Source organism: Octopus bimaculoides, chromosome 27, assembly GCF_001194135.2.
Source record: "Octopus bimaculoides isolate UCB-OBI-ISO-001 chromosome 27, ASM119413v2, whole genome shotgun sequence".
Classification (NCBI taxonomy): domain Eukaryota; kingdom Metazoa; phylum Mollusca; class Cephalopoda; order Octopoda; family Octopodidae; genus Octopus; species Octopus bimaculoides.
Window position 1 is genome coordinate 22221886 of NC_069007.1, and position 13548 is coordinate 22235433.

Genomic DNA, 13548 nt, shown 5'->3' on the forward strand with positions numbered 1-13548 from the left:
ATAACTAAGTACGTACGTACGAATGAACAAACAAACGTACTTACGTATGAACGAATGAATGAAAGAACGAAAGTACGTAGGTACGAATGATCGCACGAACGAACGAACGAACAACGAATGAACTTACGTACGTAAATACGTATGTACATTCGTAAGTAAGTATGTACGAACGAACGAACGTACGTAAGAACGAACGACCGTTCGTACGTACGAACGAACTAACGATCGAACAAACAAAAGGAAGAACGAAGGAAGGAACGAACGAACGTAAGGATGTACGTAGGTACGAACGAACGTACGACCGAACGATCGAAGGAACGAACGTACGTACGAATGAACGATCGTACGTACGTACATACGAACGAAGGAACTAGGGAACGAACGTACGAACGAACGATTGATCGAACGAACGTATGTACTTACGTAAGAACGATCGAACGATCGAACGAACGAACATTCGTACGTATTTAAGTATGAATGAACGAACGAACGTACGTACATACGTGCGGACGAACGACCGATCGAACGAATGAACGAACGAACGTACGTACGTAAGTACGAATGAACGAATTAACCAACGAACGAACGAGAGAACGAACGTATGTATATACGTACGAATGAACGAACGATCATACGTACGTACGTACTTAGGTACGTATGAACGAACGAACGAATGAAATAACGTACGTACGAACGAACATACGTACGTAGGAACGAACGATGGAATGAACGAACGAACGAAATAACGAAAGAACGAACGAACGTACGCACGCGCAAACGTAAGAACGAACGAACGAACGTACGAAATAACGAACGAACAAACGAAAGAACGAACGTACGTACGTACGAACGAACGAACTAACGTACGTATGTACGTACGAACGACCGAACGAACGTACGTGCGTACGTACGATCGAACGAACGAAAGAACGTGCATACATATCTACGTACGAACGAACGAACGAACGTACGTACGTAAGAACGATAGATATATGTACAATTTCTGATCAAAAAGTGATCGGAACAGGTACTCTAGAAAGAAATTAGACGTCGTCCCTTTCTGAAGCCACACACTTTATCCAGCATCATTACGGTTGATGGAAGCATTCTTGAAACTCCCTTTTTGTGATAGCAAGCAGCTGCCTCATAAAAATTCACCTGGATTTCCTCAACATCTTATTCCTTTTAAGCCTTCGTTTTAGAGACAAAGCCATAGACCCACAATTCACCATCTTCGACAATCGTTTTCAAAATGGTTTTTGTCTTCCTCGACACAATCCAGGAGATCCTGCACAGCTGAAACCCGATCTTCTTTTCGAGACAACCACACTCTACACACTTTACTTCCAAGCACTGCTATAAACAGCAGCAGTGAGTGAGAACATTATAACTTGGTGTACATGTGTGACAAACTCCAAGGTTAATCTGTGCCAAGTGGCTTCACTCTGCATACTTCAACTCCATTACCATAGCAACAGTCCCAATACTTTTTGATCAGATCCCATATACATACATATATATACATATCAAAGGGATATGTGTAATACTATTCCACAGCCATACCAATAAATACTATTCCACATATACAAAACACCCATATACACTCACAGGAGAGCAAATAAGAGCAAACAAAGTAGAAAAAATAGTACTCAAATACCAAAGGTAGAGCAATATGCTTTTATTAAAGCTGCAAAATTATCACAAATGCTGTTACTCAGAGTTTCCCATTCGCTGGACAATTGTGATGAAAACTTTTCATCACAACTGTCCAACAAACGGGAATGTGAAACTCTGAGTAACAAGTTTTGTGATAATTTTGCAGCTTTAATAAAAGTATACATATCTATATACACACACACAAACTATTGAAAGTATAATCTACATAACTACTTATTATATACCCAATACGAAAAAACACTGCCAACAGTAAGATATATATTAAACATTGCTGAAAGTGAAATATATAGTTTTACTGTATGTATGCATGTATAGGCTCTTCTGTTTTTTTGATAATTTGAAATCATCCTCTGAAGGAGGAGGAGGAGCTGGTTTCTAACAAAGACTGTAGAAAATAAAAATAAATTCACATTTTAAACTTGAGAAAAGTCTTACATATTTTTACTGTTCCTCTTACAGATTGTGTCTTGTAATGTGTGAATTAGTTGGGTGATTTCTTTTTCTGAAAAGCCTAGCTTATCTACAATGTCAGTTCAGCAGTAGACTGAACACAAGCAACCCAGGGTGTATAGTGTGTGTGTGTGTGCAATAAAAAGTGTGAAATAGAAGAGCAGAGAAAAGTAGAATTAGTGGGAGAATAAAAAGAAAACGGAGTAATATACATGAAAAGGAGAGAAAGAAGTTTAACTTACTCTGATGGCCTCCTGAAACCAGTTCTTTGCCTTGATAAACTCTTTATTGTCAGCAGCCAAGATAGCTAGGCAATAATAAGCTTTAGCATCATTAGGTTTTAACTCGAGTAAATGTAGCAACCTGGAAATACACAAGGAGGACAAACATTCATTTTCTTTACCTCCACCATTTTATGATTCAGAGAGAAATTCATTTGGGCACATCACAAAACTATAATGAGTAGCAGACAAAATTTGTCTAGCAGTGGCTGGTGCATTTCAGCATCAATGAACTTTGTCAGTAGCATAGCAAAGTGGTTAGGAATGTCCAGATCACAACTGTATGGTTGTGAGTTTAATTCCTGGCAGCGTGTAGTGTCCTTGAGCAAGACACTTTATTTCATGTTGCTCCAGTTGATTTCGTTGGCAAAAATGAGTTGTACCGGTAATTCAATGGGCTAACCTTGTCACATTCTGTGTCATGCTGAATCTCCCTCGCATGTTAATTTCACAAGCAGGCTGTTCCGCTGATCAGATCAACTGGAACACTCGTAAGTGAGAGAGTGCCAGTTACTAAAGATTAATGACAAAATCTCCAGCTTCTGATACAGGGAAACTGACTGAACAATCACTGATGCTGCAATTAACTGCCTACTTGAACCTGTTATATGCGACCGAAGCAGTATCAGATTAAAACAGCCATCCATGCATCTGCAACAGATTGCTCAGTCACTGCTTTCCTATATTGGTTGGGGATGATTTTTTTTCTTAGAAGACGGTTGCCAATGGGTAAATGCTATTGACGAAATGTGCATCTAACATTCTGTTATTGCTGGTTGATTATTGTTTGATACTTCTGGATTTTGTGTTTTTAAACACAGCACAATCTGTAAGAGATATTACCTCCAGATGAATACTGCAGCAATAAAAAAAAAAACAACAACCTTGTTTGTAACGATGATGATGGCCATTTAAAACCATCATGTGATGTCCTGACAAGGTTACACACACACACACACACACACAAAGTGGTACCCTGTTGGTTACGACAATGAGGGTTTCAGTCGATCCAATCAACAGAACAAGAATGACAGGAAGTTATTTGTATTTAGATGACAGCATAGGAATGATATGGGAACAACTTACCTCCTCATCGCTTCAGGTCGATAAACTGGGTTTCCAAGATCTTGTAAAAGAAGGGCTGAGTTGAAAAGTGTTTGCTGCAAATATATAAAAACAAACATTTTGTAACAAGGAATCATTATCATCGTCATCATCATTTAACTTCTGTATTTCATGCTAGTTTGGGTTTGAAGGTTTGAAAGGAACAACATACAAGGAGGTCCTGAAAGGTTCCTGGCCATAGGTCCCCTCTCAGATTCACATACTTATTGCAGTGGTTGTTGAGATTTTTTTAAGCCCTGTAAAAGACCTCAGAAGGTTGGGCCTCCAACCAGGCTTTTCATGACATCCTTAAAGCTAGCAACTTTTCAGCACTACCTCATGTGTGTGTATATCTATCTATCTATAGATACACACACAAACATGAGGTAGTGCTGAAAACTTCCTGGCTTTTGTTAAAAGAAAATACAGAAAGATCAGTTAATTATGATTTTATCCAACATATTCCCCTCTCAGATTCACACACTTATTGCAGCGGTCCTTCAGTTTTTCTAAGTCCTGTAAAAGAACTCAGAAAATTGGGCCTCCAGCCAGGCCTTTTGTGATGCCCCTAGAGCCAGGAACATTTCAGCACCCACCTCATAGCTTTAGTGCTGTATTGGTCTCCATTTTCTGCTTCAGCCACAAGGAGATAACTACTCTGAAATGCAATGCATCCCACAGTTTGGTCGGCTGTGAACTGTGAACTGATTTGGTGCATTTACAACCATTTGTCAACAGTAAGAAACTTTCTCCATAACAAAACACCCTGAATGACTTTGGTATGGGTTCGCATATGCCTCAAGCTTGTTTGAAGTGGTAATAATTTTGTAATTACATGTAGAATATGTGTTACACATACTACTGCAGTACTGTAAACAGCAATAATAAAAAGAGAATCAACTAACCTGGTGATCAGGGTTCAATCTGAGTGCTTGCTCAAAGAAGGTGTTAGCTTCAAGTAGGTTCTTTTGTTCCAAGTTGACAACACCAATCTAAATTAGGGAGAAGAAACAGAGACACACTGCCAAGATGTGGTATTTATCTATCACAGGACTCGTGAAATATCATAGCTAGCAAACAAAAGTACATACACATGCTATGTGATGAGATGTTATAGCAAGCACACCGTTAGTCGAGAACAGTGTCGGTCAGGGAGTTTGACTGGGGTGCTATGCCTACCTGTCAAATAGTAATACAGGTGTCCCAAAGTGAGCACAGAAAGAAACCACATGTTGAATAGAAGGGCAAAGGCTAATGTGACAAAGATGAAGTTAGCATTCGTTTATTCAGTGTCACCACACACACAATATACGATGGCATTCACCTCACACAACACACACACATGCATTATAAGGCAGCAACAACAACAACGGTTTCCATGGATACTACTCATATCCTAAGGAAAACACTGTCAAATTTAACAGAACCTTAGTTCTCAGAATCTGGTCTTTTTTCCCTACAACATCATCATCATTTAACGTCTGTTTTCCATGTTGGCATGGGTTGGACGGTTTGACTGAAAACTGGTAAGCTGTACCAGGTTACAATCTTGTTTAGCATGGTTTCAACAGCTGGATGCCCTTCATAAAACCAACCACTTCAGAAGTGTAGTGGGTGCTTTTTACATTCTGCCGCCATGGGTGCCAGTTACGAAACACCAGCATTGGCCATGACTGTGACCTCACTTGGCTTGACGGGTCTTCTCAAGCACAGCATATCGCCCAACGTTCGAAGGATGCTTACATATCATTAATTAATCATAAATAACACCCATAGTAAAACGTCCCACTTGCTTCTGTTACTAGAAGTCCCTAAAAGACTTGAAATAGCTTGTACAAAACAAAACAACAACAGTAACGGCAGCAGCAGCAGCAGCAACAGTGTGTAGATCGATGTAAGTAAGTCATTACATTGTAGTAGATGTCAGCATCAGACTGTTCGTAGTGGAGGGCAATACGGTATTGTTCCTTGGCTTCTTCTAGTCTGGAGATGAAAGAAAAGACAAACAAGAGGAAAGATGAAGAGACACAAACAAGATGGAAAACAGGAAGACATAAATGAAAAGAGAAATCAGATGAAAAGACAAAAGAAAAGAACAACAAAATTAGATGGAAAAAAAAAACCAAAAAAAGAAAAGAGAAAAATATGAAAATATATACAAAAAATGTGGCACCAGCACCAGTGCTTTTTGGTGTGAAGGGATGAAATGTGGGTGGGTGGGAGAAGGTTGATAGGGCAGGTGAATAAATAAGCATTACCTTTGACAGAGTAACCTGAATGCAGAAAATAATAACAGGTACAGAAACTTACCTTCCCAAACGGACAAGAACCTCTCCTCTACTCATGTAAGCTTTCACATAATCAGCTCTCATGGTAATGGCAGACTTATACAGCTAGAGAAGAAATAAAAATGAAGGTTAAAATATAGGATGGGAGAAATAGAAAGGAGGGTTAAAATATAGGACTAGAGATGTAGATGAAAAGATTAAAAATATAAGACTAAAGAAACAAAAGTGGAGGTAAAAATATCAGGCAATGATATATTTAACAGCAGTTACCTATTTAAAGCTGTACATGGCTATGGTACGTCCACACGTACCATAGTTTGCATCACCAGTCTGGAACCCCTATCTTGCTCAGCATATTGATCTCCTGGAAACTGTTTAGAAACGTGCAACCAGATGAATACCTGCTGTTGGGCATCTACCATAATCTGAACATCTTGCTTCCTTGGGCATGGACACATTAAAGCTCCAACGTCTGGCAAATGATTTGGTAAACACCCACAAGATTATCCACCATCTTTCCAACAACAACCTTGGGAACCTTTTTGAATTCCGTATGTCTAACACTCATGGACATATTTACAAAATCAATAACACAACACCCATGACACCGTGCAGACTTTTAAGCTGGCTTCTATGGAGGGACTTATTGGACCAGCAGCCCAAAACTAAAGAGAGCTAAATAGCATCACTCTAATATGTTTGTAATCACAAAATGCCCTGGTGATGCTTAATCAGAGGTTAATAAGGATGGATGGGAATGAATTCTGTAATGCAATCAGTCTATTGTTCCAGTCCCAAGTTGAATTCGTAATATACAGAAGGGTTTCAAACAAAATATAAAACTAAGGGGAAAAAATGTTACAAATATAATCTAACTTACTTTTTCAGCTTCTTTCAATCGTGATTCATTTTTAGAAATAAGTGAAGCAAGGTTTAAGAATGCATTAAGATGGCTTGGTGCCACTCGAGCTGTGTAACTTTTACCTGGGGTTAGAAAAGATGAAGTCTTTTTTAGGTAAGAACTTTTAAGAATATGTTTAAGAACAGGTTAAGAATTGATTGAACACTGAATCCACCAAAGACAGTAAACGATAAAAGATTTTAAAGATGATGTCTACCTTGAATAACAGGTGGGAAGAGATCAATGGCGGTCTGAAAGGCTTTCTCTGCTTCCTTTGACATATTCAGGTGCTGATATGTCCTCCCTACGTTGATGTGGGCTCCAATATCGTCAGGCTGAACTCTGGAAGTACAGAATGACATTCACCATCAGTCTAAATGCTACCATCATTATAATCATCATTGTCACACACATCATCATTTAACGTCTGTTGTCCATGCTGACATGAGTTGGATGGTTTGACCAGGGCTGGTAAGCTGAGGGGCTGCATCAGACTCCAGTCTGATTTGATATGGTTTCTACAGCTGGATGCCCTTCCCAATGCCAACCAATCTGAGAGTGTAATGGGTGCCTTTATGTGCCACTTGCATGACACCAGTATCTGCCATGACTACAATTTCACTCAGGTCGATGGATCTTCCTTCTCAAGCATGGCTTATTGCCAAAAGTCTCAATCATTTGTCATTGCTTCCCTGAATACAACTCTCTTGTCAAATGGGAAAAGGTTGGTAACAAGAAGAACATCAAACTACGAAAAATAATGCCACAAATATAATGTGTCAGTGTCTAATAAAAGCCAGCAGAGATAGCTGCTGTCCCATACAATATGAGTACCTGAATGATGAAACCAATCAAATACCATGGAACAGTTTCAGACTTACTTTGCAGCAAAAGTGAAATATTCAAGAGCCTCAGACCAGTTTGATGTTTTTTCTAAAGCATGGCCGATATTATTGAACAGTTTGGCATTTCTCTGGTTCACCTTCACTGCAGATTTGAATAAAATATACTCAGATTCCCTGGAAAAAAAAAGAAAAAATATAACCAGAACATTCAATTAGCCCCTTGTGATACCAACCCACTAAAACCTGACCCTGTTACCGTGATAGACAATCATTCATTTTAAAATGTTCATGTTTAACTTTAAACCTTCAATTATAATTTTGAGATTAAAAAAAGCATTAAGCCTTTAGCATCTAAATCAGCCATATCCAGCCAAAGAGTTAAAAGGAAATCAATTAAAACACACAGACAGCATTTTCTATTGATTTTGTGGTCACAAAAATGTTGAAGAGTTGATAACTTACCAATCAAAATTTCTGATGATTGTTTTCAAGCCATGAACTGTTAATAAAAACACCATCAACCCCCACAGTACCATCTTCAAGGTCCTGCAAACAAAACCAAAAAACACAGAAACAATTAGTTAATTGTTTTTAATAGCTTATATTATTATATTTCAGGATGGTCATTTTATTTTGTTTTTTTTTTGCCAAATAAACATATGCCTGGCTGGCTGGCTCTTGCGGCACCATCCCACCCATGCTAGCATGGAACACGGACATTAAACGATGAGGATGAATAATTAGTGGAGAAAAAGGAAAATGCAAGGCTCACTTGTTGGTGTGTTGAATCAAGAGTTCAAATCCTAGGGCAACAAGAATGCAGAAGCCCATACTAGGAGTGTAGAGGACCCTCTCAGCCACAACAAATCCAACTGGGAAGAAGAGGTTTGAGGCCGGAACAAATGGCAGAATGAGTAAGGTAAGGCTCTGGTGACATAAAAGGAAGAAGAAGGAGAGGGAGAGGTTTTAGTGTCATTAAAACATTGTGTGTGTGTGTGGTGTATGGCATGTGTGTGAGGATATGGTGTGTAGAATGCGTGTGTAAGTATGACGAATGCTATGTGCATGTAGTATGTGTGTGTATATACTGTGAGTGTGTGTGTGTGTGTGTGTGATGTATAATGTGTGAGAACAATATGTGTGTGTGTGGTGCATAGTGTGTGAGAATAATGTGTGTGTGTGTGTGTATGTGCAAGGATGCTGGATGTTTATCACCGGAATCTAGCATGTCTGTATGTGATGTCAGTTGACAGGAATTTGTGAAGCGCGATGTGGCTTAGTGGTCAGTTGTATTTGGCCCATGGTTGTAAGGTGGTGAGTAGTGTCCTTGAGCAAGACATTTTCTCATTGCTCCGGTCCACCCAGTGAGAGAAAGGATGCCTCAAATGGACAAAGAAAATGTCTAGGTGTGTGTTGGAGAGGAGAACAATTTCGAATGGGTTGTGTGTAAATAGAGCAAGTTTTAGAAAATCTGTGAGAAGGTAAAGCAAGTTGTAATGTACAAGAGAAGAGGATAAGGCTACAGTCTCTATGAGAGGAGGAGTAAGTTACAAAGTGAGAGGAGGAGTAAATCACTGTATGTGAGGGGAGGAGAAGGTAACAATGTATGAGGGGAGGAGTAAGTTAATGTATGTTAGAAGCCAAGTCAATTATATGTGTGAGGAGGAGTAAGTTAGAAAGTATGAGGGGAGTGGTGAGAGCAAGTATGGAGGAGTGTAAAAGATAGAGGAGGGAGAAGTAAATAAAGAGCAGGAAAAGAAGAAAGTCGAGTCTTGCTGTAGTCTACATACCATAATGATGGCCCTTGCCCGTGGTCCTTGTTTGGTCAGTGCAAAGGCGACAAACTTAAAGAGCACGATATAAAAGATGAGTGTCGAGAGATTACGGATGTCGAGAAAGGACTGCACGAGTGGTACAGTGCCCATTGTCCAGTCACAGCATAGCCATGATGGGCAGAGCAGCAGCCATTGGTTGACAGCCAGCAGATAGTTGAAAGTTAGTTGTCGGCATGGTGTGTAGGACACTGATGCAGGATTGTCAAATCTGAAAAGCGAAAACATAAATCATCATCATCATCATCATCATCATGATGATAAGGCAGCGAGCTGGCAGAATCATTAGCATGCTGGATGAAATACTTGGCAGTATTTAATCTGTTGCTACATTCTGAGTTCAAATTCCACCAAGGTCGACTTTGCCTTTCACCTTTTCTGGGTCAATAAATTAAGTACCAGTGAAATATTGGGGTTGATGTAAATGACTATACCCCTCCCACCAAATTTCAGGCCTTGTGCCTTTAATAGAAAGGTTTATTATTATTATTATTATCATTCCTTTCGGAGCCAATAACATAAATCCCAGTTGAGCACTAGGGTCGATGTAATCAATTTACTCCCTCCCTCAAAATTGCTGGCATTGTGCCAAAATTTGAAACCAAGAGAGCTGTGAGCTGGCAGAATTGTTTGCATGCCTGGCAAAATGCTTAGCACCATTTCATCTGTCTTTATGATCTGAGTTCAATTCTGCTGAGGGCGATTTTGTGTGTGTGTATACATGAATGTATGTGTCTATTTGTATGTGTGTACATACATGTGTATATGTGTATACATGCATGTATATACATATACGTCCATTTGTGTGTGTGTGTGTTTATGTTAATGCCTATGTGAGTGAAGAACCAAATCACAGAAGGCTACAGGGAAGCAGGCCTTGATGGAATTTGGTGTAAAAAAAAGGAAAACTTACTTTGTGAACACTGGGAGTTCTGCACCCATAATCTTTATCCTGGCCAGCAACAGGAACAACGTGGAACCAACTAAGAAAGTTCCTCGCAAAACTGAAGTTCTCAACCAAGCTGGGAAAGAGATTTTGCCTTTGCAAATATTGGCAAAGTCTTTGAGAATATTTTGTGGTGTTATCTGGAAAGACATGAGAGAGAAAAATCATCCTAACACGTGTATGGGGAAGATGCATTGCCACCATTATGTCTACACTTCTCCGCTGAGTGAAACGCTTAGAAGTATTTTGTCTGTCTTTACATTCTGAGTTTAAATTCTACCAGGGTTGGCTGTGCCTTTCGTTCTTTTAAGGTCAATAAAATAAGTACCAATTGAGTGCTGGGGTTGATGTAATTTCCCACAAAAATTGCTGGCCTTGCCGCTAGAATTTGAAACCATCATCAGGTAGCAAGCTGGCAGAATTGTTAGCACACCTGTCAAAATGTTTAGAGGCATTTCGTTGGTCTTCAATATCTGAGTTCAAATTCTTCTGAGGTCAACCTTTCATTCTTTTGGGGTCAATATAATCAACTTCCCCCATCACCAGAATTTGGTGACATTGTGGCAAAATTTAAAACCATTATTATTATTATCATTATTGTTATTATTGTTATTATCAGGTGGTGAGCTGACCGAATTATTAGCAAGCCAGGCAGACTGTGTGAAAATGTACATTAGTGTGTGTGTGTGTGTGCATGCATGTGTGAATGTGTTTGTGTGTGTGTGCATGTGCATGCATGTATGTTACCTTTTGGGCGATGACAATTTCATAGACACAGCAGACACCAACCACTGTGATACCTTGTTCTTTGGACAACATGGCAGCCACCACAAACAGGAGAGTCAACAACAGAAACCACCAATCTGAAGAAGGACATAACAAAAAGCCATTAAAAAAAACGTACACAGCAGCTGGGGTCTAGAGTAGAATGTTGGCTACAAACCACAGAGATGTTAGTTCAAATCTGGTTATGGCATTTGGTGGGTTATGATGACAGAGGTTCCAATTGATCCAATATTAGAAAGGATTATTATAATTATTATTATTCCACCAAGGTCAACTTTGCCTTTAAACCTTTCAGGGTCGATGAAATAAGTACCAGTTGAATACTGGAGTCAATGTAATTGACTCATCCCCTCCCCCAAAATTCCGGCCCCTGTGGCAAAAATTGAAACTACTACTACTACTACTACTACTACTATTACTATTATTATTATTATTATTATTATTAAGGTGTCAGAGTTGTTAGCATGCTGGGCAAAATGCTTAGGAGCATTTTCTCTGTTCTTATGTTCTGAGGTCAACTATGTCTTTCATCCTTTCGGGGTCAATAAAATAAGTACCAGTCGAGCACTGGGGTCAATGTAACCCACTTACACCTTCCTCTAAATTGCTGGCCTTGTGCCAAAATTTGAAATCATCATCATTATAAACAGGATAACCTGCTCACCATCACTCATCCTCTTTGTCCATATTTTTTTAGCAAATGCAGGAATTGGGTAGCAACCCCATACTTTTCTTGGGTTTACATTTCATCAAACAAAAGCATCACTGAATACAGGTTTTCAATAGGTCAACCATTTGTCCGATTTTGTGAAATTTTTGGGGAGGAGACTAATTGATTACATCGACCCCAGTATATAACTGATACTTACCATCATACCCAGCAAAATAAGCCATGAGTTTTCATCACATAATAAAAGAAATAATAATAATTATTATTATCAAGAAAAAGAAGAATGAATTACAAGAAAAAAAGAAAAAAGAAAAAAGAAATAAAGTGTAAAAACAAAATCCCTGGTAACTTACTGGTTCGAGAAGGATGTTTTGAAGCTTTTGCATAAACCAACAATGCAGCAAGGAAAAAACATGCTGATAGACTTTCAGCTCGTCCCACAACTCCTGTGACCTAAAAGTGGAATTGAAACCAAGATCTTGTAAGTATGAAAAAAAAAAGGGGTAAAGACATTGCCTCAGTCATGAATGACCCTGGGATTGCACCTAGAAAGTTCCCCTCCAAGGTACAAGTTCAGGCAATGTTATTTTACGGAAGACCAGCAGTCGCCCATGCATAGCAGCCCCACCCCTTTCCACACCACCGATGTTATTCAAGGGAAAGGCAAAGGGGCCGATACAGCTTGGCCCCAGTGACACTGCAACTCATTTCTACAGCTGATTTAACTGGAGAAATGTGAAATAAAGTGTCTTGTTCAAGAACACAACACACAGCCCGGTCCAAGTATTGAACTAACAACCTCATGATTGAGAGCCTGACTCTCTAACCACTGAGCCATGCACCTTCACACACACACGGTGTGATGGATAAATTGTCACCATTTTATATGCTTAATTTCGTGCATGCGCATTGTTTGTTTCTGTCAACTACACAGTATAGTAGGGTCAGTTGGGCACCATCTGTGAGAAAAACAGCACCATGATGCAATTCACTCTGCCAGAAATTTGGAAACAGCATGCTGTACTGCTTGGCATTTGCACCAGAAGCTCCAATATGACCATTTCAGAGTGTCAAACATCCAGTCAACATCATGGTGTTTGGAGTGATCACTAGGGATGGCAATGGTGTAGTGCCCTGACAACCCCAAGGGGTTAAAGGACTTGTCAACTCTGCACCATTCTTATCTCATTTCAAATGTGCTCTCCTAATGTTATTCCCAGATTGGATCTTAGATTGATCTTGTTTTCTTCTCAATTACAACTGCACACCAGCAGGATTCTTGTAGAGTTGCACCAAACGCTTTGTGGCAATTTGCTCTGGATCTGTAAAATTTTCAAAATTTTTGTGTGCAGTTCTAATCGAGAAGGAAACACGATCAATCTAATCTATAATACTTACTGCTTCTGTGTGTATCGGGTGTAAGGCAAAGAGGACTGCAGCAAGAAGAGCAGTGAAACGATGCAGGAACAAGCAGCAAACTCTGGGGTCAAAATAGAAAGAATTTAAGATGACAGACGGGAATGATGCTAAAAGGTGGCATATCATTTATCTTTATGCTTTAAACTTATTAATCTTATGTCAGTTGTAGTTCTTCTAAACAATGACCACCCCATGGTTTATCTTTAAACCATGTTTAACAATGACTCTATTCAAATTATTCAAGAATTGCATTACTTCTTATTCTTTGAGATATATATATACATATATATATATATATATATATATATATATATATATATATATATATATATATATATATATATATATA

General features: G+C 39.1%; 1 protein-coding gene across 2 annotated transcripts in view; it reads right to left on the minus strand.

Annotated features, from left to right (window-relative positions):
- Positions 1-13548, minus strand: part of LOC106875637 (protein O-mannosyl-transferase TMTC3) — a 57366-nt gene that overhangs the window by 33993 nt on the left and 9825 nt on the right. For both annotated transcript variants that reach the window (XM_052977273.1, XM_052977271.1), the window contains exons 4-18: positions 13179-13260; positions 12134-12233; positions 11072-11187; positions 10292-10464; positions 9337-9589; positions 8319-8473; positions 8009-8092; positions 7583-7720; positions 6919-7043; positions 6681-6784; positions 5823-5905; positions 5423-5495; positions 4418-4504; positions 3495-3568; positions 2370-2490 (exon numbers count right to left, since the gene is read on the minus strand). In XM_052977273.1, the coding sequence (XP_052833233.1) occupies positions 2370-2490; positions 3495-3568; positions 4418-4504; positions 5423-5495; positions 5823-5905; positions 6681-6784; positions 6919-7043; positions 7583-7720; positions 8009-8092; positions 8319-8473; positions 9337-9589; positions 10292-10464; positions 11072-11187; positions 12134-12233; positions 13179-13260 (1768 nt within the window). The remainder of the gene's footprint in view (positions 1-2369; positions 2491-3494; positions 3569-4417; positions 4505-5422; positions 5496-5822; positions 5906-6680; positions 6785-6918; positions 7044-7582; positions 7721-8008; positions 8093-8318; positions 8474-9336; positions 9590-10291; positions 10465-11071; positions 11188-12133; positions 12234-13178; positions 13261-13548) is intronic.